This window comes from Vidua macroura, chromosome 7, assembly GCF_024509145.1.
Source record: "Vidua macroura isolate BioBank_ID:100142 chromosome 7, ASM2450914v1, whole genome shotgun sequence".
NCBI classification, from domain to species: domain Eukaryota; kingdom Metazoa; phylum Chordata; class Aves; order Passeriformes; family Viduidae; genus Vidua; species Vidua macroura.
Genome location: NC_071577.1, coordinates 15,255,168 through 15,279,750, shown reverse-complemented (window position 1 = coordinate 15,279,750; position 24,583 = coordinate 15,255,168). Strand labels below are relative to the sequence as shown.

General features: G+C 42.5%; 1 protein-coding gene across 3 annotated transcripts in view; it reads left to right on the top strand.

Moving 5' to 3' along the window:
• Positions 1 to 23,048, top strand: part of PARD3B (par-3 family cell polarity regulator beta) — a 395,945-nt gene extending 372,897 nt beyond the window's left edge. For all 3 annotated transcript variants that reach the window (XM_053982562.1, XM_053982561.1, XM_053982560.1), the window contains one exon: positions 18,350 to 23,048. In XM_053982562.1, coding sequence (XP_053838537.1) covers positions 18,350 to 18,704 — 355 coding nt within the window. In that variant the 3' untranslated portion in view covers positions 18,705 to 23,048. The remainder of the gene's footprint in view (positions 1 to 18,349) is intronic.
• Positions 23,049 to 24,583: the final 1,535 nt, after the last annotated feature.

Genomic DNA, 24,583 nt, shown 5'->3' with positions numbered 1-24,583 from the left:
AATTTCAGAAATCTCTGTGGTGAATAGAAAAGGAAGGAGATTTAGTTGTAAAACATACCTCCAGCTTTCTAATAAAATAGAAATATCACTTGAAATGAACATGATGCCTCCATCCAAGCCAAATTAAGTCTAAATAATGAAAAAGTATACCTTAGAAAGTCAGAAAGGTCAAGGTTCGTGACATCAAATCATGGATTGCAGCTGGCAGGCCACCTCTATAATTTCCATGGGAATAACTAAAGAAAATTGACTAAAGAAAATGTCTGTAACAACTGGGACATAGCTTGAAAAAAAAGCCACTAAAAGCCAGATGTCTCAGAAGAATACTTAAGAAGTGTAGAAGGAGGCAGACAGGGATGGGGTTTGTCAATTTTCCTAATAAGTCAGTCAACTCCTCATAGCAAAAAGCCATTTAATGCAATATGGAATAGTTTAAAAGTCAATTAATATTTTGAAACTAAGCAGCCAGCCTTTTTTGCAGGGAGATACTATGCCGACTAAATAAAAATACTCTCAAGTGTCACATTTACAGAAAACATGGATCTGGTATGAATTTTAGTGTATAATCAGGCATAAGGACCTCCCACTCAAACTAAGGGCACCAAATTCAGCTTAAAAATATGGGAGATGGAGAAAAATATTGCATTTGAACAAAAGGGCTTGAATTAATATTATAAAATTTAATGAAGTCTTGGAGACATTGCCTCAGAAAAGAAAGCTGTATTAACTATGCCTCCAGTGAGTAAAAGAACAAAACAAATGTTAGGGAACAAAATATTAATGAAAGAAAAAAGTGTCAGTACAAAATGGTTAGGTTGAGATGAAGGATCTGTGGAAAAAAGATAAGTGAATGCAAATTAGAAAGAAGATTAAATTAAAAACCAAAAGCATATATCCCATAGAATGCATCAACAGAGTGATGTGCTGAGTGAAACCTGGGGAATAAGATGTGTGCTCCAAAATGCAAATACATCCATTGCATTGTTAAGATGGATATTGAAATGGCTCAGGAGACCCGCAGACTGGGAAGCTCAGCTGGCTGCTTTGTAGGTACGGATATTTGGAATAAAAATGTTGCTGCTTATGCTGGGTTGTAATTCAGAACTCATCAAAAAGTGTGGGCTTTTTTTGTTTTGGGCTGCAAAGGTGAGAAAGAGCATTGCAAAATGTGACAGCTCTGCTGCTGCAGTTCTTGGCTTCGGCTTTCCCTTGATAAACATGTCTGGAGGTGCGGCTGAAAGATGGCTGTCAGCAAACGTGCTTTAAAAACACCTAACAAAGGAAAAATGTAGGAAGCCAACAGTATCAGGTGTAAATATGTATTATTTTTGAGGATGTTGGATTAGGAATTTTTGAGCAAGCTTCCTGCAGCTCTCATTTTTGTGCATGAACCTCCTGTACTTTGTGTCATTGCTCATCTGTGTTCCTGTGAGCAAACGGCAGCTTTGTGGTGGCACCCTTTGCTCAGAGGCAGACTGCAGTTAGTTCTCCATGTTAGTTCTCAGTTCCTTGTCTCCATCCAGTCTTTGCTTTGTAAAGCAGACTCGGACAAAAGAAGAAGAAAATAAAAAAGAACAACCAGGAAAAAGCCCACACCAAAATCACAGCCCTACATGATGGTGTGCTGTCACAATGGCAAGCTTCAAGCTTCTAATAGCAAGCCTTTTAAAGAGAGTCAGTTACAGGTATTCTTATGTACATGTTTAGGAAAGAGGAAAGATTTTGATGATGAAGTAGGAAAGTGAATTGTATGTGGACAGTCTTAATAGCATGCTGCAGGGTAATGACAAGCTGTGAAATCCTAAGACCTCTAGTTCTGTGTTCTTTTACAAACATGTAGGGGACAGAGTCGTGAGCACTCCATGTGCCACCCACTGAGAAATGAGAAGCAGGGTGGGGGAGATGTGAGGAGCGCAGAAATACAAGGGCAGCGCACTGAGCAGACCTGCCGCTGTTTGTTATCCTTGCTGAAACCCTGCCTTGTGAGGAAAGAGCTTTTATATAAACTGGTGATTAAAGGAAAGAGGTATCTAATTTGGGATTAAGAGAGTTGCTGAAGAATTTAATAGTAAAAACAGTTGCTAGAGCAGCTGTTTCAACACAGCTCAGACAATTGGCAGCCAAACTGCTTCCATTTCATGAGTAGGTGACATATTTAATTTCTCTGCACAGAAGTCTTAAACATATCAGGAGAAAAGGCTCAGTTTTAGAGGATTTTGTCCAAATGTCTTTGCTCATATTCACCAAAGGCTTTTTAGTTGCTCTTCAAGTATGATGCTTTAGAAAGTCATGCTTTGGATGTGTTGATCCAGCTTGGCAACAGCCAGAAATTTACTACTAGAAGCTAGTATGAGCCTGGTCCAGAACCACTGCAATCCGTGGACATGTTCCTAATGATTGCAGTCAGTTTAGACTGAAATGCGACCACTGTTGGAGCATATTCTTTGATTTCTTTGCTGTCTGGGTCAATCTAGTAGTAATTTGACAAACTCTGATTAGGTTACTTGTTGTTTTCCTCCAGAATTCTGCCCACCAATCTTAGCAGTTTCTCTCCAGATTCTGGATATCCTAGTAAAATAAATATATCTTTTCCTGCTCTATATGTTCTTCTTCAGCCCATCCAATCTTATCACAGACATAAGTGAAATAAAAGTAGTCCTTAAAAATGAATGTGATTCAAGGTTGTTGAAGAATTTCAAACATTCAGATCACTGGTGGTTATGGACCAGTAATTTTGTTAAGAGCAAGCATAGAGCTAAAACTCCTATTCTACCCTGTTAGAGAAGATTAATTCCTGCTTTCTTAAGAATCTTTACCCTCATTTCCAGGCTTGGAAAAGATTGAATTGTTCTTGCATTTAATAGTTATGTAAATTAGCACTGATTTTGTCATTTAGCACCTGTGCAAAATTTTCTACTGGAACAGTTCTTTCAAATATGGCATAAACAAAGCATAAGATGCACAGTGATACTGTTCATTTGTGGATGTTTACTTGGAAAAATCTGTATGAGCTATTGAGCATCTTTACCATGGTTAAGGATGTCATGGAAATGCCAGAAACACAGCAGCAAAGCTTTGTAGGCATGTGGTTGCTCTTAAATAGCACATAGGCCACTAGTCAGACTTTCAGCAAGCTTTATTTTGAAAATATATTAAATACCATAATACATATACTAAAAACCACATCTTTAGGGTAATGGTAATGTCTTTGCTGTACTCAAAGTCTTTGTCTGCCAAACATAACTTAGGCTGGATATAGAGATATTGACACAACTTCTGCTGGCTTCTGCCTGGTATTGCTGTGGCCTCCGCTGCTTCTGTCCTCTGTTCTGTGTGAGCAGATGGGATCCTGCAGCTGTTTGAATAAATATTAGTTTTAAAGAATTATGCTGCTCTGATTAACCATTCAACGAGGGGAGAAATGGAAGGGGAGAGAGCACCTAAGGAATCTCTCTACTTCAGGCCTCTTGCCCAAAAGCATTCATTTAAATGTTTGAGCAGTGATGAGGTGAGGAGTTATATAAACGGGAAGCCGTTCCTCAAATCACTATCTTCTCTCTGCATAGAGTGTAATTGATAGCTTATGTGCTTGCAACAGCTGAAAAAATAGAGCAGAACATGCAAACACGTCTACTGTATAACATATGTGGGAAGCAAGTGGAGGAGAGTGTTAAGTTTAATAGAAAGTGAATTATCTGCCATTTTTGTTCCACCCCAGATGTAATTCAGCAAGGAGATTGGATCTGTGCACTAGATAATCTGAGACAGTGCCTTGGAAATTGGCAGTCAGAGTTCCATCCAGAGGGCAGGAAATGTGTGAACAAAACCCAGCCCAGGTTATCAAGCAAAACCCCAAGCCAACAGGGGTCCTTGGATATTGAGTAGCTGGCACTTTCCTTCATTTAAAGAAGGAAAATAGGCTTGTTTTACAGGTGAAAGGAGATGCTTTGAGAGCAGTCTGTTGTAGATCATGGCAAAATCTGGTAAGAAAAACCAATCTCAGGATGATTTCACAGTGAAAATTCATGTGACTGGCTTTTTTCTTGGATCTAGGGGCTAGTTAGTACACCGCTACATATATATACCCATGTGTCACCAGGTTTTGGACCCTCATTTAGCATTTTTGCTATGAGTTTTGGTTCCATGTGAGATCCTATGCTTTAAAGAAAAGGCATGTTTGTTTACTGAGAACTGAATTGTCTTCAGTATAGAAAGAATGTATTTTTAGAAGCGTGGTACGGCCACAGTTTCTCCCCTTGTTTTGCTTTTTTAAAGAGATAATAGTGATACGCTCTTGAACTGAGCTCAACCAGCCAACACAATAGCTGGGACAAAGCATGTAGGAAAAAGGATGCTGACAGTCCTTCCTCCAAAGATGCTCAAACAGCAAACACACTTTACAACTGCACATTCAGCGATTAAAGATTTCCAGAATCAGTTAAAAGCTTTGAGGATCCCAGTAGCCGTGCTCAGAAAACCCATGTGACTTCACTGTGTGTAGACTTCTGGTAGTCTTCTAATTAGCTTTGTAGGGGTCTCTGAAGGCATCTGGGTTTCTCACTGACTCGGGAATTAGACTGAATTTAGGCTGCCTGAACATACCAGTGATGGTTTTGAGCATTTTTGAGCATTTCTGTATGGATCTCTTTGCCCCTCTGGAATGGCAGGCGGGAGCAGCGTGGTGGGACGGGCTGTGCTGCGGTACTGACTGCACCACGCCTCGTGGCAGAAAGCACAGAGCAGATCGGTTTAAAACGAAAGGGAATTAAAAAAAAAAAAAGAAAAAAAAAAAAGGCAAATTCAATTAGTCATTTGAAATTGAGTTGGGGTTTACAACTCGAATTTTTAGGCCCAGATCCATCAGAGCACTTAAGCACCTGCTTTACCTTGAATACAATTTGCTTTTCAATAGCAGTTATTTGCCTCACTGTCAGAGACCTCCAGGAAACTTGGGCTTAAATGGACATTGTAAAGGATGAAGGAAGGATGGCAGGCAGTGGTACTTGGAGAAATTTCTATTTTTCACTCCCTACACCTTATGTGCTTTAAATAATGCCTCCTTAACGCAATCCTTTGTGTTACGTACCCTGTAAATAATGTCAGGAAAGGTTATTTAATGATAATTTGACTTTTTCTTTGAAAAGAGATGTTACTAATCTTAACCTGAAATCTCTTTAGTATTATTGAGGGGAATAACAACCTTAATGTCATTTTGGTTTGATTTCTTTGTATGAGGGGGTGGCAACTCTCCCTTCTCTCTCATCACCAAACATCTGAAACAAGCTCTGTTATTGCTGCAGTGGTACTTGGTCTTATAGAGATTTCATCAGAAACATTTCATTTTTAATGGACAATGGAAAATGTTCAGCTGTCCATTATTACACTTCTTTGTACACAGTCTAAAAATATAAATGGAAATTATAATTACATCTGTAATTCTGGGTCCCAGCTGAAATCGTTTTAATCCCAACGTGAGGGGAAAAAAATCAATACAGAACCCTTAACTCTGGTCTTTTCCTCCTAAGATATTTAATTTTCAGTTGTACTAGTTTATACCACAAGTTTTGTAAGTTTTTCAAGGGACTTCAGTACGCAGAGATGATTTTGCATCCTCAAAATGATATTGCTACTTTGTGCTTTTCTGTTTTAGAAATGTAATAATATTCTTGAGTAATGGGTTATATTGTAGCTGCTTGATATACTATGATGTTTCTCTCTTTTACTTTTTGATCATTAAAAAGAGGGACCTTTGAAATGTTACAAAGTTTTTTTAGAGAAAATTCTATTTTACTGGCAGTAGAATTACATATATTTTCTTTTTAAAGAGGAACCCAAGTCAGCATTAAAGATCTAACATTGAGATTTGGAAAAGACATCTTTCTCAACTCACCACAGGCTCTCTCTACTCTATTGTGCTTTTTTCCTATGGGCTTCAAATCGTAGGTCTGTCAAGGTTAAATATTATCATGTTTGAGGGTTTTTGGTATCAACATCTGCAAGTACAGAAATGTCAAGTGTTTTGTGTTTCTGAAACCTTCGTCTTTCTGCAAACCCAAGCTTAGACCAACAGTTGCTTTTGTTTGAGTTAACATCTGAGGAGGAAGGGAGAGGTTCTTTTATGCTGTAAGACCTTTGCAAACTATTAATTGTCCACGAATTGCAGCTTCCTCTGAAACATCTGGTTCTGGTAATAGTTCCAGTCGCGATGCTGCAGATTAGGGCACACTCCGCTACATTGCCCCAGTTGCCACACTGTTAATAATCATGGATCAAACATCCACAGAGCAAAGGTGTGTTCTTCATCTTGGCAGAATGTCTTCTTTCTTCTGAATTGCATGTATGTACCATTTTCTAGATCATGGGCAAAGTAAAACATAAATTAGCAGCATTCTGGTCAGGCTTTTCTCTGAATACCTGAAAGACACAACTGAAAAGGAATGTTTCCATTTGAAGTGAGGCATTTCAGCAACCTACATTTAGTACCGAAGGTACAATTTATTTGCTGTCTAAGGCTGTCAAGCCTTAACTTCCTGATTTCATTCCAGGATACAGATGTTTCATTCTCTCCCTGCCCTCTCCTCCCCTTTCAGATACCATTCTATACAAAAGCCTAATCCAAAGATCATTGAAATGCTTCCATTGACATCCAGAGGCTTTGGCTGGGTCTGGATGAGTCTGGGGCACAAAGTTATTCATTGCATCAAAGTTATTCCCTTTTCTCAGTCTGGTATCTAGGCAAAGTGCAGATGTTTTTCCATCTTTACTTCTCCCTGCAAAGTATCTTGATGTTTTTTTTATGAACTTGCCACTTCAAGTCTATCACACTACACAATCTGAAAATACTTAGAGAGATATTATAATAGTGACCTTTATTGTTCATTAGTGAATCAGCAGCCTAGCTTACTGTGGCTTTAAATGAGCTATATAAATTGGTTGTTATTTTCAATGATGATTCCCTTGATTTGAACATACTAGAGCAAAGATAATTGATTCATTATGTAAAAGATTGTTTCAAGTTAGAGGATGGTTTTATTTAATTTTTTTCTCCCAGCCAAATTGAGATATGCTGTCTAGAATCTTGGCCAGGTTCTTACCAGGTTCATATCTGGAAGCACTATTGCTTCTCTGTTTCTCACTGAAGGCACATAGCAGCCTTCCTGGGTGGGTGGGGATGCTTCTTTGATTGTGGTGCTGTTCCTTGTAATGTCAGCTCAAGCTGCTGCCAGCATCACGTCCTGCATGTAAGACTTTGTTGCACATCTTTGATACATGATGTATGTGTCCTTTCAAAATAAATTGAAATCTCTACCAGGTAGTGCTGTCACCTCTCTCAGGTTTCACTAATTCCCAGCTGTTGGCATTGCTTTTCCAAGGATGCAGTGTTTTGGTGTGTCTTCAAAGCATTTTTTTCTTTCTTCAGCTGTGTGCTCCTCTTTCAGCTTCAGGATCCTGATGTCTTCTGTTCTAGATACATGACTAAGCTGATAGACCTGTTACAGCAGTATGCACTTGTTCTCTCTAAAAGGTTGTTTTGCTCTAAGGTCTTCGCTGTTGCAAATTTTGTCTTGTCGTCTGTCATGTAGCACAGTGCGCAGATGGCACAGAAGTTTGTTTAGAAGCTACAAATCTCATTTATTGGAAGTGTTAGGGGGGATGCACGTAGATCAGGGACATTGGTGGTTGCACCAATTCCCAAAGAGCAAAGGATGCTGCATGCCCAGGGACCACGCAAATAAATCCTGCTGTGAGTGCATGGTGCTGCCCCAGGCCAGGAATGCATGAAAGAAAATCACAGAGATCTGATGATGTCTCATGTCATTTGGGACACCTGGCTGGCACTGCCAGGGCTGGTGCTGCTGGCAAAGAAGGCGAAGAAGAGAACAGTTGCCAGGCCAGGAGGGGATAGTGGTAAAAAATGTGATGGGCTCTAGGAATCCAAGCCTAAGCCTTGCTGCAGGAGACAGAGAGGACAGCAGAAGCTGTGGCATCTTGTGCTGTTGTCCTGTCCACCCATCTTGTGGTCTAATATGATGACCTCCAATTTCAAGATTTGCTTAAGGAAACAATGTCCAGCAAAATAAGTAGGGAAGAACTGAGTTCAGATGTGTATGAAAGCCAGCGGTTATGTTGTTTTCATCTGGGAATGGAACATATTTGTGTATATCTATAGGCATTAAATCTAATACCATATAGATGAGTAAAAACACCACCTGTGCCCATAAAGCAGTTGGGAGTTGTATTGTGTGTTTCCTCCATGCTCAGTGGTTCAGGTCTCAAAGCAACCTCAGAGTGATGTATTTGGTAATGGTGCCATGTGTGCGTGTCTCTTTCAAACACAGCTGTTCTACAGGACATCCTGAGGGGGTGTTTGCAGATTCTCATCTGTGTCTCACTTCTCCAGAATCTGCTTCTGCTCCCAGGATCTGGCATTGCCGAACCCTTCTCATCTGAGCAAGTCAACAGCCTGTCCCAGGCTTCTGCCTAAGAGAATGGCAGGGCTTTGTAAATACAGGAAACAATTGAATGATAAGTTCACACTTCAGCACGCTGCTTAACAAACTGATAACAGTTAATTACATACAGTATTTTTAAATGCAGCAACAGGGAGATAACTCGTGCAGAGGTGGAGCACAGGCCCTTGGGCCTCACGACCGAAGGTTAACCTCTTACTACCCATGCACATAAAGAGACTGGTGGCTACAGCTCTGAATGTCACCAGTTCTGAACTTTCACTGGCCAGCAGTGACTCAGGGTCATGTACGTGAAGTGTCCTCAGCCGCAGGTAGGGACAGGGAAAAGCTGTGCTCAGTCCCAAAATGTATGGGTCCTGCTCTGAGAGCAACCTGTGAGCTGACAGGCAGAAAACGTCGGGTGGTAAGCCCGGGGCTGTCTCCAGCAGAGGCAGCAGGTAGAGCGTGTCCAGTCGGGAGTCGCCGTGCTCCTGATGTTGGTGTAACTGAAGGAGCTCTGCAGGAAGGAGCCAGCATAAACACAGCTGGAATGGGCGCTCACAGCCGGCTGCGAGTCACAGCAGCTGCACTCAGCGCTACCGCTCCCTGGGCACCGGGTGGGACATTTCCGTCTGTCCCAGCCCGGTGGGATTGAGGGTTTGACCCTTGTTATTTAAAGCACAACTTAGGACATCTGCTGTCAGAGCACCCGCAAAGTTTGTGGCTTAATGCAAGTCTAATTAACTGATTTGCCTATCCAAATCTGGAGATTTACACACTTCTATAGAGGCATCTGTAAAGTTATAACTTCAGCTGTTTATCATGCCCTGAGCCTTTAAATCTCAATTATGAAAGGTGGTGTTTAATGGCTAGCTGGAAAATGGGTGGTTACCAGAGTGTTAATGGAGTGTGGCAAGCCAGGAAATGTATAATCTAATGCCTGTATAGAAATGAAAGGTTCTAACAAAAGAAAATATTGGGGGGGAGGATGTACTTACAGGCTGTTTGTGCTGTTTAGGAGAAAATCAGTACATGAGCAGTAGGGAAACAATGGGGACTGAAATACTGCCTGAAGAAAGAAATAAGAGCTGCTTGTTTTTAAGGTCCCTCTCGCCCCCCCAAAACAGCCATCCTTCTTCTCTGGGTCTTGAGCTTTGCCTTTGTTACAAAGGGGGGAAAAAAAGAATGATATGTCACAGTGAGTTTAACAGAATGTCTGGACCAGAAAGAAACAAAATGAAGGAAAAATAACCAGCTACATATTCCTTTTTTACTGAAGCATGGTTTTACTACCCAGTTTATTCCATTGGAGGCAGAATTGACAGCCATGCTTCATCATGGCAGTGGGAGAAAGTGCTGCAAGGAATGCTTTAATTTAAATGAGAAATGCTCTAAGAGGAAAAAAAAAGCCTAAAAGCTTGGTAATAACATTAATAACCACTTCTTACAGGTTTTTACTAGCCCACTAAAGATCAGACAGCATGTTAAGGTCCCAGTGGCTGAATAGTAGAGACCTGGGCCCAGGTTATTATTACTTAGGAAGATTCTTTTAATGATTTCTGTTATTAGTTGAAAATCATTTGAATAGCACAGCTGAATGGTCACCATGCTTTAAATTCATTCCGAATGAAAAATGAGAACAGGGTAGAATTTGGGTTTATGCATTTCTGCAAGCACTTCACAAAACCAGTGTAGATAGAAGTAGTGCTGTGAATGGGCAGGCAAAGGGCAAAGGTTTCCTTGCTGGGGAGGAGCTCTTCTGGATTGTGATCAATTCCTTCTGAAAAGCAATTTTGACTATGGCAACAGAATTTCTTTTAAATCAAATTAAAAGCTTCTAAACCACCACAGACCCCTTAATTTCTACTCTGATAGCCTTCAAAAAAGCAGAGCTCTCCAGTAGGGGTTAGGATGAGGCAGAGGGATCCAGGTGGTATTTCTGGCTTTTGTGCTGCTGCTGCACTGAAGCCCACGTTAGGGTCTTGCCTCTGCATCTCACTCCCTTCTCCTAGATTGCCTGCTCTTGAGGGAAGCGGCTGGCTGTTCTCAGGGCAGGGGCAGCTGGCTGTTCTCAGGGGGTCCCCCTGCCTGTTGGGAGTTGCTACATGGTAAGACAGAGCAAGTATTATCATAGCACAGTTTTCACTTCAGCATCTTGCTCCAGTAGTGGCAGTACTTTTTTGTCTTAGTTTGAATTTGCATTTAAATGCAAAATTCAACTGAGAAGCCTAAACAGTAGCTTCTCTTGCTGGCTTAAGAGGCATATGTCCTTTAAAAAGAAGTTTCTCCCCTCCAACGTAACTTGGTCAGCATCTTCTCAGAAATGTGACTCAGAAGACCAAAGGCCAAGAACTCTTTTAGTCTATAGGAAGAGCTTTTGGTCCCCACTGATCTGCAAAACAAAAGACCAAAGGGACCTTGAAATCTCAGTCAGGTCTCTCCCCAACATAGCATGGGGGTTTGTGAGCAACAAGCATGACTGCTTAGCATTGAGAGTAGGTTACCAGTGCCCAGAGGTTAATGACTCACACAGCATTATGTTGTGCTGAATAATGAGGAACATCTGAAATGACACATGTTGTAATGACTCGCTACTTAAAGCACCAATCTACTTAAGATCCCTTTAAGCTTGAGGAGATCACAGAATAGCAATGTCTTGTTCAATAGGTGCTACTTTATTTTATGCCTTCTGGTAGAAGAGATGTATCATGCCTGAGAGCATATGAACAAAACAAGTGAGGAATTGAGTAGGAAGGATTATTGCACTAGTTGTTTTGAATGCTTTTTAGGCATTTATAGAGCACCAGCTAGCGCATTTCAGGTTTTGTTTTTGTTGATTCCAGGGTTTTAATCCTGGTTGTCACAGTTCCTACATTTGTAGGTTGGATTTAGGGAAGGAGAGAAATGGGAGCTTTGCCTGCAGGATGAGATTATCAGAAACTGGTCTGAGATTTGCTGTGGAAAATAAACTAATGCTGGAGCAAATCAGCAACACTGTCTTATGGTTTCATTGCTGATGGGAGGGAGTTTAATTAAATGGCACTCTAAATTCTGATGTTAACCAATCTGTGACATAGTTTGCTCCATTAGGGATTGAGAACAATCTGTTTTCTTGCAGACAAAATAAGTTGTTCATGCTGTCATAAGAAGTCTTACCTAATCTTACAATAAAGTTTTAAACCTGTCAGACACTGCTTGCCTGTCTTACAGTTGTTTCTGCAGTCTGCTCCCCTGCATTGAAAGCTGGTATGTGACTAAAGTGTATGCTTGGTCTTAGATGTAAAAGCAAGTGTGACACCTAAATGTCTCCAATTGCTGAAAATGGCCCAGGGAGCAGCTGGGGCCCAACACCTCTGTGGTGTGGCCCTCTGCAAACAATAAAGGACTTAGTTCTCCAGCTGCTTTAAGGCTGGACTTCAACTAGAGAAATATAAGCACATCTCTGCACTTACCTGCTGGGATTGTCATGCTTTAACTGTTTGTTTCTAAATATTTTAAGCTCTAATATTGGAGAGAAAGAGAAACTGTGCATATAAACTCTTACATTCAGGCCAGTTAGCACCACTTTAGACTTTGCAAAAGTGTATGCAAGAGAAGAGAATCAAGCCTGCCTGCATTGCATCTGGAATGTATTGCTCGAATTTCAAACAAACTTATATGGACTCATCCTTCTCCAAACCAAATAGGAATTCTTTAAAAAGGGAAGAGAGATTCTTCCACTCTTACACCCACCACTCACACACACACACACACACACATGCATACACATGCTCCCACCTTGAAATGCAGGTCATTAAATGATCATTATTTTTATGGGTCTGCAAAGCCTGTAGAAGTCAAAGCTGTAAAATATACATTGCAGAGTGTTCTGCTAATCCAGTCTGACCGCAGTCGTGCCTGGCCCAGGGAAGAGGGTCTGGTAACTGGAAACCTGACACTGAAGGAATTCCAAACACAGTCCTCAAACTAAAAACAGCTCTCTCTGCATGGCATGTGCTACATGAGAGCCAGGGATTGTATTCGTTTATGTTATCTGATTTTTCAGCCTTGTATTGTTGATAAAAGAACAGGAGAAGGAAGCACCTCCACCAGCTCAGCCCATAAATAAAGTGTGTATGGTGTGTTTGAGGTTAGTATGACATTGCTAGACATCTGCCTACTTCTGTGGGGTACAAGCCTCTCTCACAGACAACAGCCACTGAGCACTTCCTTGTGCTGAAGATTCTTCCCAGCACTAAGATACCAAATTTGATTCCCAGTGAATTTTAAATGCAATCCCTTTATTTGGCTATGGGCAGTATTGATCTGAAAGGGCAAAGAATATTTATTATAGGATTATCTCACCTATTAAGATACAGAGACCCACCTTAATGCATATCAGTGATTTCTTTGAAATCTGCAGTGATTTGAAATTTCATTAATTTATTTATGCTATATGCATGTTGAGTATTAAGCAACAGGAGTTCTTAAAGCCGCTGACTACAAACAGCACTGCAGTATCTTTAATACTTTATCTAGGAAGATAGGCACTCCATGATCTTTTCAGTTAATTGTTTTTAGTGGTTGTTGCTTTATAAAGACACAGTGTAATGTATTTGATACTTCAAGATTGTTTGTTTGCATAATTTAATTCTTACATCAGCTTCTCTTTTCTTCTTTAAAAGTAGATCCTCCTGGCTGAGAACAAACATCACACAATCACACTGCATGCAGTGGAGTACTTCACTGAAAATTTGGACACAGATAGTCTTGTTCCTTTCTCCTGTTCTTTAATCACAGCCTGGCTGTCTGATGCCATCACCCAGAGTCTCTGTATGTCTTGCTTAGACATGAAAGAGACTGCAGCCAAATATGGGCTTTCCATTTGCTACTTAGTCTGTGGCTGTCTTTGAAGTTTATTTCAAGAAGTACTCTCTAGCAAAGTAAGAAGGCAGGTTTTCATGTGAGATTATATCCCTTGCAAAATATTCCCTCAGCAGCAAGGAGGAGATAGTGATGTAAGAAGAGAGCATTCCCTTCCTTGCTTTTTACCAGGTACTAAGAGGATGACCTCTGTGACTTTCCCTATAGAACAGAGGGAAGAAAAACCCTTTGTCACAATGAAATCCAAACCCCCAACGTGATGGGGCACAGCACGAGCAGTTAGACCTTCATTTTGCTTTCCTTTCCTTTCAGATAGCCCAAGCACATGTCTCCAAGGATGTTAAAGGTGACCTGCAAATGGAGGTTATCAATGAAACGCAGTAAACCTGAAATGTAATTTTTTTTTCTGATTAGTTTTTTGAGGCATCAGGTATTTATGACAGTCTACTCTGTAAGATACTCGACAGTTGAAGAATTACTAAAATGGGGGGTAATAAACAAAAAAAAGAACCTGCAGAAGCTAGAAGTGTTTACTTAGGGCTTTTGAAACCTTCAGATACCTGTGACTAAATAATATTTTGAGTAAAAGAAGTCTTTCCTAAGTGTTCCTAATCCTGTGGTTCAGTTTTAAATAAACCCAGAAGCTCTTAAAAATTTTGCAGTGAAGCCAGAAAATACTATATTTTTTGTGCTTGGAAGATAAATAAAGCAGAGATAGAAAAACAAACCTGCTTTAGGCTTTACTTGTCATAGAGAAAATGACAACACGTTAATTGAATATCAGTTGCAAATTACCTGCTTTTCTTGGACAAGGCTACTTTGTGCTCTTAATGCTCAAAATGGATCACAGTTATTAACTGGTGAATCATTTTAAAAGATAAACTGGTAGAGCTGCAAACCAGCATATGAGGTGAAACACGTTCACAGCCGCCTGTGTGTGATCTGTAATTTCTCTGCAGGGGAAGGAAGATGAGACTTTGCTTCCTCAAAATAAAGCAGACATTTTAGGGGCACCTTGCTCATGACATTTTTGACAAGTGTTTTCATTCTGCCCCACCAGTTTCTGGTGCTTCTGTCTCCCTTCCTTCAGTTGCTTCCTGCAGCAGCAGCCTCTGCTTTTAGCTAGACCCATATCCATAATGCACTTTCCAGTGGGACCCAGCAGAGCTGAACTATCAGCAAAACCAGGTTTTGAGCTCTGAGATCAGTTCCTTCCCAGGATGTTGTGTCAGCTTCCCTGCCTTCTGCCTGCCATTAATTGCACTGTATCCCCAGGTCAAACAACTGGTCAAAAATCTGGAAAACAGCTGACAGTCAGAGCAGCTCCTACTCAGCATGTCCTCTCAGAGGGCACGGTCCTGGCCTGGTCTTTTTGAGTGGCTGGACCTGCTTGACCCAATTTGTGGATTTTTGATCACTCCCCTGGGTCACTGATTTTCCACTTGAGATTATTGGTTTGACCCCCACACCATGGGTCACTGAGGAGGTGTGATATGGCCCTGTGAACTCTGAACTCATCAGAAGCCAACAAAAACAGTGTGAGAGAGGAGAAGAATTTCATTAGGACCTCCTCAGAGGTGATAGTGTCTGCTGAGGGAAAAGGTAGGAGTTGTTTTCCTTCTTGCAGAAACAAGCACAGCATCTACAAGGGACTGCCAAGTAGAAAGTGTTTGGTTTGTTTTGTTTTGGCAATTTCTTTAAGGATAAACAACAGCATATACTTTTACACTGTGGGCTATCGAGTGAGAAGGGTGTTGGTTCAGAGGAGCTGTCTTCTTCCTGCTGGGAGCTGCCCTCAGCGTCCCAGACTTACTGCCAATGGTGACAGCATTTCTGCAGGCAGAGCTTGGTATTTGCAGTTGTTTCTTTTACCTTAAAAAGATTAACTTTCTGATGGTTAATTTGTCACACTTGAGGAGGGAAGGCAGTTTTTTCATGATTTTTAAGACTGATCAGATTGAGGTTCATGGAGACTCCATAGGCTGGTCAGTTACACTATGAGCAGCTCCCTGAGAATGGGCTTCACCAGGCATTGGTGGTAGGTGGAGAAGAATGAATCCTTGGGAAATAATTTGGCTTCAACATGCTGTGCTGGTTGAAGGGAAGAAAAGTGTTGTCATTGTAGCTTGTGTATCTGCTAGTGTAACACCCACTGGGATCGCTTGGGGAAGTGAGCTGGACAGTGTGGAGCAGCCATGAGGATATCTTTTGTGAAATCTCCCTCAGTCATGCTGCCTGGAGTCAGCCTTTTGGACAGTTACCAGTGTTTCCCAAGGTTTGACTCAGGCAAAAGTTCTGCTAATCGTTTGCTAGATCACTGCTTGTATTATCCCCAAGGCTGCTAAAATAACTCTCATACCTTCTGTCTTCCTGGGGCTTTCCTAAAAGGTTTGTGTGGATTCCTGTCAGGTCTCTGTGTACAACCTGTCCTCCCAGCTGCTAAGTCATCACTCTGGGCAAGACACTCAAGAATTACACTACCTATGGGTGTTTTGCCCTCAGAGAAAGGAAACTGGTGCTGACAGTGAACAACTTGTGGTTTTATCTTTTAAAGAAAGATTTTGCTCTTCCCACACATTGTTCTGCAGTTCTACACAGCCACATATGGTGTTAGCTCTAAGTGAACCAATGGTGGATTTAGTTCTCTAGGAGAGGTAACAGCCATGGAGATCTGATGGCATTAGCTCAGGCAGCTTGGGGACGCTTTGGTTGCCCAGGTCCATCTTCACTGCACAGTCCTGGGCCAGAGCAGCCCGAGTGCACATCCCTCTGCACAGTCACAGCTTCTGTGGCAGCAGTGTAACACTCATTCTAAAACTGGAGTGGCTGAGATTTCCTGGAAACAGCTCTTTTGGCTGGATGGCAAAGCACGCCCCTCTTTTTTCCTGCACCTTGCAGACCTCTGGTGTCAGTTGAGGTATAAGTTGTTTACTGAAGGCTCAGTATGTCATGCTGGTGGCTCAGTCCTATTCTCAGCCATCATTTTGGTGCCAGTTCATCTTGAATTCGTTTTTTTAGAGTAATTCGATTTGCAGTTAGAGCTCTGTCCAAAAGCTATCACTGGTTTTTCAGTGAATTCTGGATCAGGTTCCAAGCTCAGTACTTTTTTAATGTGATCCAGAAGAATTTCATTGATTATAGCTGCTGATGAGAACACCTTATAAAACCAATGTACAGGATTTTGAGCATGATCCTTAAAAGGTGATGGGTGTAGGTTTGACATTTGCTCCTCTTGGTATGCTGCTTGACACAAAGCAGTTCCTACCATAGCAGAACCTTTTATGATTGGAAGTATGTTTTTGTGCACAGAGGCATTAAAGCTGAGTGTGATGGGACTGACTAGTGAACAAGCCTTCATGCATGTGGAAAAAAAAGTGGAGCAGCTCTTTGGCCTGCTCTGGAAATTAGGCTTTGTTGCAAGGCGTAGGTGTGTGAGCAGTGACAGTAATTGTCTCAGTACGTACGGTTAAGAGTGGTTTGGTATCTCAGAGAGTGGCTTCAGGCCCTTCAGCACTTTGTCTGGACTGTCTCACCAGGAGGTGGGGAGGGAAGCTGGGAGTGCCTGTCTTTTATAATGTTCTGTTTTTAAAGCAGAAAGTCTCTGGGGAGCATAGGGTCCTAAAAGTCCAAGGCCTGGAATGCTTCCTTTTGCTCTTTCCATTTTAAACAGGAAACATTTGCACTAAGTTATTCCAGGAGGAGAATTGTAGGTTCGTTTCAAGGCAGATAATGTTTGTTCATTGCCTATGTCCGTGATTTACCCCATGGGCTTAAACGAGTGCAGCAGAAAACCACATGTTTTGTTTTACTACATGTTAAACAAGTTCCAGCGGAGTCTGGGAGCCCAGGTTAAGAAAGAAGGAGCATGCTTGTTAAATCTCTGTGTGAACAAGAGAGTCATTGACAAATTCTGAGCACCTGATCTGCTGTACCAGAATGATGACTTTTTTCATAATTATGCAAAGAATATTTAAACAGTTAATGAGTTCAGTGCTAAAGACACAGAGCAGGTGTAACTGATCTATATAATTGATCATCTTCCAGCCCCTGTTTTGGGTCAAAACTCTGTCTTCTTCCCTAAGCTCTCATTTGGAGAGAAGCTTCCTGTGCAGTCAATGAGAGGTTTTGTCCAAAGTGCAAAGACATTTGCAGTCAGACTGGCAAAAACTCCTAATTAAATTGAACTTTTGGGGATGCTCTGGTGACATGTCTGTGAGAACAATTATTTTTGCCATTTCAAAAGTATCACAAGTTAAGTTGTAATAGGAAAAAATATCAATGCTTCATTAGTGAAAATCATGAAATTAAGATGCAGAAGGGTACAGGGAGGACTCCATGGCTCATCCTTGGGGATGACACATTCGCATGTAGCTTTTCACATGAACTAGGGCTTGTGAGATCCATACTGATGCAGACAAGTTACAGGGCTGTTATAATATCAGGCCTTTTAGATCACAGATTTTTTTAAAACTCAATGGCAACTTGCCCATTAAACACAGGTATTGTAGCCTGACATCCCCAGTGTTTCTTCCCCAGTTTTTCCAACTATGGTGTTTGGAAAGTTTTACAGGCTGACATATTAGGAGAGAATAGTGGGAAATGGCCTGGAAAGCGTGAATATTTGTGCATGTAAAGCTTATGGGATTTGCAGACTTGCAGACCTAACTCATCTGTTTATCCTCAGGCTAGATAAGATTCAGTCAAATATGCATTGTTTAAAGGAGCTTTGTTTCCATTATGGCAAATGGATCACAGGAGACTGACTTTGGAAGCTGAAGGGCTCCAGTGCTCCCCCATTGTAAAAGGGCTGTGATGTGCACTGGACCCTTCTTCAAGTGTCCTGGATGTTACAGACTTTTGTAGCATGCAGGTGGGAAGCTTGTTATACTCGAGAAGTTCTTTTCATTCATCAGGACTTGTCATGCTTGAGGTGGCATTTCCTCTCCCAAAGTAAACATAGATTGTATGTACAATAATGTATCACTGGGCTAGTAGACTGCCTTTTTATGTGCTTTATTATGTTTTTTCCTCCTCAGGCGTGGACCTGCAGAGCCACTAGAATATTTAACAGGGCCACGAGTAACATACAAAGAGAGAGATCTTCCCTACTACCACGGAGGACAGCCTGTTATCCACCCATCCAAGGGGAACTACATCCGTGCGCCAGACACAAGAGTGGCAGAACTGAGGTACCCTCAGTATTACCCAGCCCAGCCCATCGCAAACCAGCATAAAGGACCCCTCCGGCAGGACGTGCCGCCTTCCCCACCGCAGTCCCACCGAGCACCAGCTTACAGTGAAATGGTCCGACACCGTGGGACCAGTCCAGACCAGTACCAGTACAGACAACAGGATCCCAGGCAGAAGAACCCCATGACTGCAGCTGTATAGCCGTGCACTGGGCTTGCGGCACAGCCCGGGAAGAGCCCGGTTGGACATCATCCTTGTAGAGTTGTTCCTAAGCGTAGCTGCCTGTAAGAATGGCACACGAGACCTGGAGTCGTTCTTACTGAGCTGGGCTCAGCATAGGTGCTTTCTAACAGGCGAACTAAAGCCACGTGAGGTACGATGTGTTTTGAGTATGTGAGGTACCAGACAGTTGAGTGTTTTTTAATTCCTTTTAAAAATAGAAAGTGGCTGCTGGAAATGAAACACAACACTTAATACACCTCAGGGCTATTTACTGAATCCAGTTACACCTTTACAGTACATAGCTGTCTGTGTAAGGGCAGCAGAGTCACCAGAGTTTACTTCAGAGTGCTGTTGTAGAGCTTTTTGAGTGAGAGCACAGCATGCAGTGTGGACTTCTTGCAGAGCTGGGCATCTTGTGTATCTAGTGTGTGATCATGACAAGGGACTGCCACAGAGAGAGTGGCCACATTCCAGGCACATCCTGACCAACAGCTCTGCTTTAAGGATGCTGCAGTTTCAGATTTGTGATCTGGCCTCTGTCTTCCTCTGTCTTTTTGGTGGTGGCAGCATTTATCTTGTAGCCTTCATTTTTTGCAAGTCTGTGTATCAAGAGTCCTCTCTTATTGCACCTGCTGCAGTTGGAGTAGGGTAAAAAGCCTTATCCCCTATGCTTGGGCAGGCTCTCAGAGAACAGGCAGCCACTTGAGAACCATGTCTGTAGCGGGGGGAGTGTGCGCTTGTGAGTGTTGGTTAGTTATACAGTGTGCAGACTTTAAATGTAAACCCTGGAGACCAGATCCTCAGCTGCTGTCAGGAAGTGTCGCTTGAGGGGTTTCAGTGGAGCTGGCCTATAAGGAAGTAGCCAGGGAGGTGACTATGGGCATGGACTCCATAATTCATATCAAGTTACTGTGTCAGGAGCTGCCTTGGCTCCATCAAGGCAGCCCATTCCTGGCCCACTCCAGGCAGTGTTGGAGCCAAGTGCCTGCCAGCAGCGTGTCTGCCCTGGCCAGCCCAGCACTGCCAGAAGGCACCTGTTCATGGGGGCCACCTTCAGTGCACGAGGGAAGCTCAGCCTTGGGCAGCGCCAGGCCCTGCCATGCCAAGTGCCAAACTACTCGAGTTCCTGCAACCAGAGGCCATGAGGTCAGTGGGGAAAGGTGCTTTTCACGGCAAAGGGTGAGGGAAAAGACAAGGAAAGTAACAGGAAGGGCTGCAAGACCCTGGGGTTCAGGAGGAAGGTGTGAGAATAGCTGTTTGTAGCAAGTTATTTGCAGCAGTGCATAGGAAGAGAGAAGGCGTGGGTGGAGAGGGGGCATTAGCAGCACAGCAGAGCTGTGGTGGGGGGACAGGGTGGTAGGGTACATGCTTAGTCCTTTGCCGCAAACAGCCTGAGTTTGCTCTGCAGCCAGAAATGCGTGTCCCCAGCCACAGGGACCTGCGCAACCTGACCCAAGAGGGCTCTGAGTGCTTAGAGATCTGTCTCAAGGATTTTGTCAGGAGGAAACCATGCAGTATTGTGACCTAGAAATATGTTATTTCCAAGTGTCCTTAATTCCTCAACTTCTGCCTTTTGGGAGTGTCACTAAACCACTAGGCCTTCTCTCCTTATCAGGAAAAGACTGACCTGGCCAAGGATTAAGCATAATGATTTCTTTGATGTCATTTTGACACCTTTGGTATGCAACATATTAAATCACATAGATCACTTCCCAGGTATTAAATACCATCAGGAAGGTTTGTTCTGCTAGGAGTGTGTCCTGCTAGCAGGTAATGGCCCTGATGAGAAGCAGCATTTAATCCCAGCCTACTTTCTTCTCTGCTGATGGTGCTGGTTAGAGCCTGGTGTAACCCTCAGGCACAGAGAGAACTTACAGCTGTCTGAGTGGCTGGCAGGCTCTAGTGCTTGCATTCCCACCAGCCTCCACCCACCAGTAGGCTGGGAAGCAGGGGAGAGGAGACAGCTTTCCATGGCAGGGGAGCACCTCCATGATTCAGATAGAGGGCTGGGCTCCCTGGGGCAGGGGCAGGCACAGCTCTAAATCCAGTCAGGAGGAAGCATTGGTGGGAGGGAGACAGGAAGAGGAATGCAACTGATTATGAAGCAAGGGTGTTTGGTTCTTATTCCATTTCTTTCTGCCCTCTTCCCTAGTAATGTAGGAGGGAAAAACCTCTGGAGGGAGTGTTGGGTGTAAAGTTGGATGTCTCTCAGTACCCTCCATAAATAAGGCGCATTCCCTAAGGAAACTGTGCCTGTCGTGTACGTGCTCTGCAACGCCTTGTACTTCTCTCAGAAAGCTTTAGATGCTGTAGGATACTCAGCCAGGACTTGGCAGCCACAGGATAGCCGCTGGTGTTATAAAGCCCTGTTGAAAGTGAAGCAAAAACAAATTAAAATACTTTCCTTTCCCTCCTTGAAATATAACCCCTGATACATTTGATCCAGCTGTAAAGAAACTAATGTTTGTGACAGTGGCTTTATCAAGCCAGGCCACAATTAAGAGCAGCTCTGAATATAAGCTACTGCCTTTGTAAATCACTCTCAACTAACCCTTCAAATGGCATCACAGCACAGTAAACAGAATTTATTTACAGTATTTCATGAGCCAGGGCCAAATAAAATCTGGATGGAAACAGCTCCTAGATTATTTATAGCCTTTGAGGGACCTGCCCAATGTCTCCTCGTAACCTGAATCTTTCCTTAAGAGCTCCCCTTGACTTCATCGGCTCCACTCAGTTGAGGCAGACAAATCAGACAAACACCTTCTGAGCTGTTAATCTTACCTTACCCAACAGGTTATTAAATGATGCTTCTGCTCAGTAAGCAGAAATCAGTAGAGAGCTTCTTCCAATCAAAAAAAAAAAAAAAAAAAAGCAAAAAAGCTCTAAGTATAATATATGGATGCATCCTACAGGTAAGGAGCTAAGGAGGAAGAACAGTGTGACCTAGCTGGGAGAACAAGACCAAAAAGTATTACAGAGCATCTCATAAATCTCTGGTGCCATTGTTCTGGGAGAAAATTGCCATTTCCTGATTTAATATCTGGTATAGGTACAGTATTTTCAAAAGTATAATGTGTAACTACAGTATATATAGTCAGCTTTTCTGCAGTATAAAATGTATGATTTTAGCACCATATTGTGGAAAAATATGTACCATGCAGAATTCACGAGGTGCTACAACTGACGGTTGAAAATACACACTTGCAAAATCCAAAAGAGCCGTTAAGTAACAAGTTGTTCTTTTCCCATATGTCCATATGTTTGGGAAAATTATGAGTCTGAAATGCTCTTGACACGTAATTGCCTCGCACTCCCTCATCCAAAACGTGCCAGTCCAGCAGAAGAGTTACTGACGTAGTGGGTGTGAAGGGAGAGTTGGGTTTGCCATAGGAGCAGCCCTAAGTGTGTGCGTGAACAGGCATCGAGAGCGAGGGAGAGAGGCCCGCACTCACGTGAAGCTGAAGCTTTGATTTCCAGAGCTGGCGGCGTGCAGCCTGCATTTCTGGCTCTGGCACAGGGCCAACCAGGCCCAGCAGTTGAAAGATTAAGAGATAGAAAAAGAGCCTGTGGATTTTCTGAGTGACCACCCACTAGTGAGCCATGATCTTGGCCTGTGAGCCGACATTACCACTGTGATATATTATGATGCAGAAGTCTCTAGGCACCCCTCAAATGCGTAAAGAAATATCAACTGCCCTTTGTGGCAGAAACTAAGCATAGAGAAGAAAAAAAAAAAAAAGGCTTTTGCCTTGAGAAAGTGCATACAGTCCTGAATTCCAATTCACTCCAGCTTCCTGATCTAGAAATAGCTTCACAGGCTGCCTAATTTTTTTACAGATGAATTGTGCTACCTCTTCCTCCCAGCCATCACAGATTTGTTTATCAGAGTTAGTGCTGTGAGTGAATTCTAGCGACTGCTCTGCCAGGGCCACATCCTGGCACTGCTCTGAGCAGGGGCTGCTTTGCACTTTCAAAAGGCCCCACACCTGTACTCCCTGTCACAGTTGTCCTGCAGGGTCCTTAAGCCTTATGTGCAAAATCAGAAGTGCTATTTACTATCTCTGCATAGGAAAGAAGGCTTTGTAAGACACTATTCTGTTACTGTGAGGGAGAGAGAGGTACTTGTGATCCTGACAATATCTGTGTGTTTAAGTGAAACTGATTTAAAAATCATATGTGATTGTTTTGGGGGAGAAATTCAACACGTAATTTGACAGGTTTTTTCTAGTACCACATCAAAGATTTTGATCTTTTGTTACATATGGCTATATAAATTTTACCTGGTTTATTTTGCATTAAAATAAAGGCTTTAAGACTATATATGATTATGTACTTGTATGTAGAGTCTTTCCCTTTCTTTGTGTCTACAAACTCATCCTTAGCCGTGGATGTGATTTGGTATTAGAGGATGATACACGATCAAACTGGATCAGAATTGGTAAGATGACTTATTTTAACAAAAATCAAAAACACAGCACCCATGTGCTATTTTGTAGAAAAAAAAAGCATCCCAGGGTTTAACTTGATTCCATCTCAAATCTGCATTGTCTTCAGCTCTATTGCCTAAATCCTGATTCCATACCCCAGGACTGAAAGGAGAAACGAGAAGAAGTCCCTTGCCAGCTCAGAGAATTTCAGCTTAGGCAGCATGTTCTTTGCTGAAGTTCCCCAGGCAGTCTCATCTCAACATGGAGGTCTTCTCTTGCTGTTGGTACCAGCTGAGGTATTCTGCAGCCTGTAGCAGCTGCCAGGTCCAACCAGCTGAGAGGGCTGGAGACCCTTGCCAGAGATTTAGGATGCCTTGAAAGTTCTGCACAGGCTCTTCACATGAGGTATGTTGGTCATTTAACTGAAGCTGGTAACTCTTATTTTCACACATTATGCACAAGCATAGATCTTTGTAGGATCAGGCTGTGGGTTGCAGTGAGATTCAGGCAAGAGTGTTATGTTAGGTGGAGTAGTTTTCAAAATAGATACCTCAGTGAAAAAACATTAGTATAGGGAGAAGGAATAATGAAGCCTAAGATGGAAATTATAGGTTACTATGAAGAAAAAGGAAAGAATAAAAGAACAAAATAGACTGAAAGGTGGAGGTGTAACAAGGTGTAACACAAGGTGTAACAGAAATGGCAGGAATGAGTCAATAAAAATACATGTGTACTGCATTCCAAAGCATTTTGAATGCAGGTCTTGGTGTTTACGGCCAAGACAGCTCATGGACAACTGTCAGTCAGTTTTAGCATGTATTAAATTATAAACCACATAGATGCCAATTTTAGAACCAGTCAGGTCATAACCTGGACTAACAGCTAAAAACTTATTTACAAATAAAAATGATACCTCAGTTTCTCCTGCTGGAGCTGTACAAAGAGTAGCAAAAGACAAAGTAGGAGTGTATTAAGAGCTGGAAACTCAGTGACCACAGTTTGAGATCATAGTCCTTCTGCCTTGGCGGTCTCCTGTGGTTTCCCTACACTCACTTCCCCAGGTCCTGGGCTTAAGTTAAAATCTATTTTTCAGTCACTGCTCTGTCTGCATAAGGAAGTATGTGGAGCCATTTGACTGTTAATTAATTTTAATGAACAAGACTGTGCCCTCCTGAGGCCTGTATCCTGCTGTAAGCAGAGTGGGATGCAGTGCCTTTCCGCGTGGAGGGTCTCGGAGCAGCATTACCCAGCAGCAGTGCAGTGACCTGCTGCAATGTGCTCTACCCAGGGCAGAGCATCACGGCCTCTCAAACAGGAGGAAGGAGGAACATGGCAGCTGTGCTGCTTGGGAGGCTCTCAGGAAGCAAAGTGCCATTATCAAGATTGAAGTGGAGCTGAGCAGCTCCTGCAGCCTCCCAGAAGGCATTC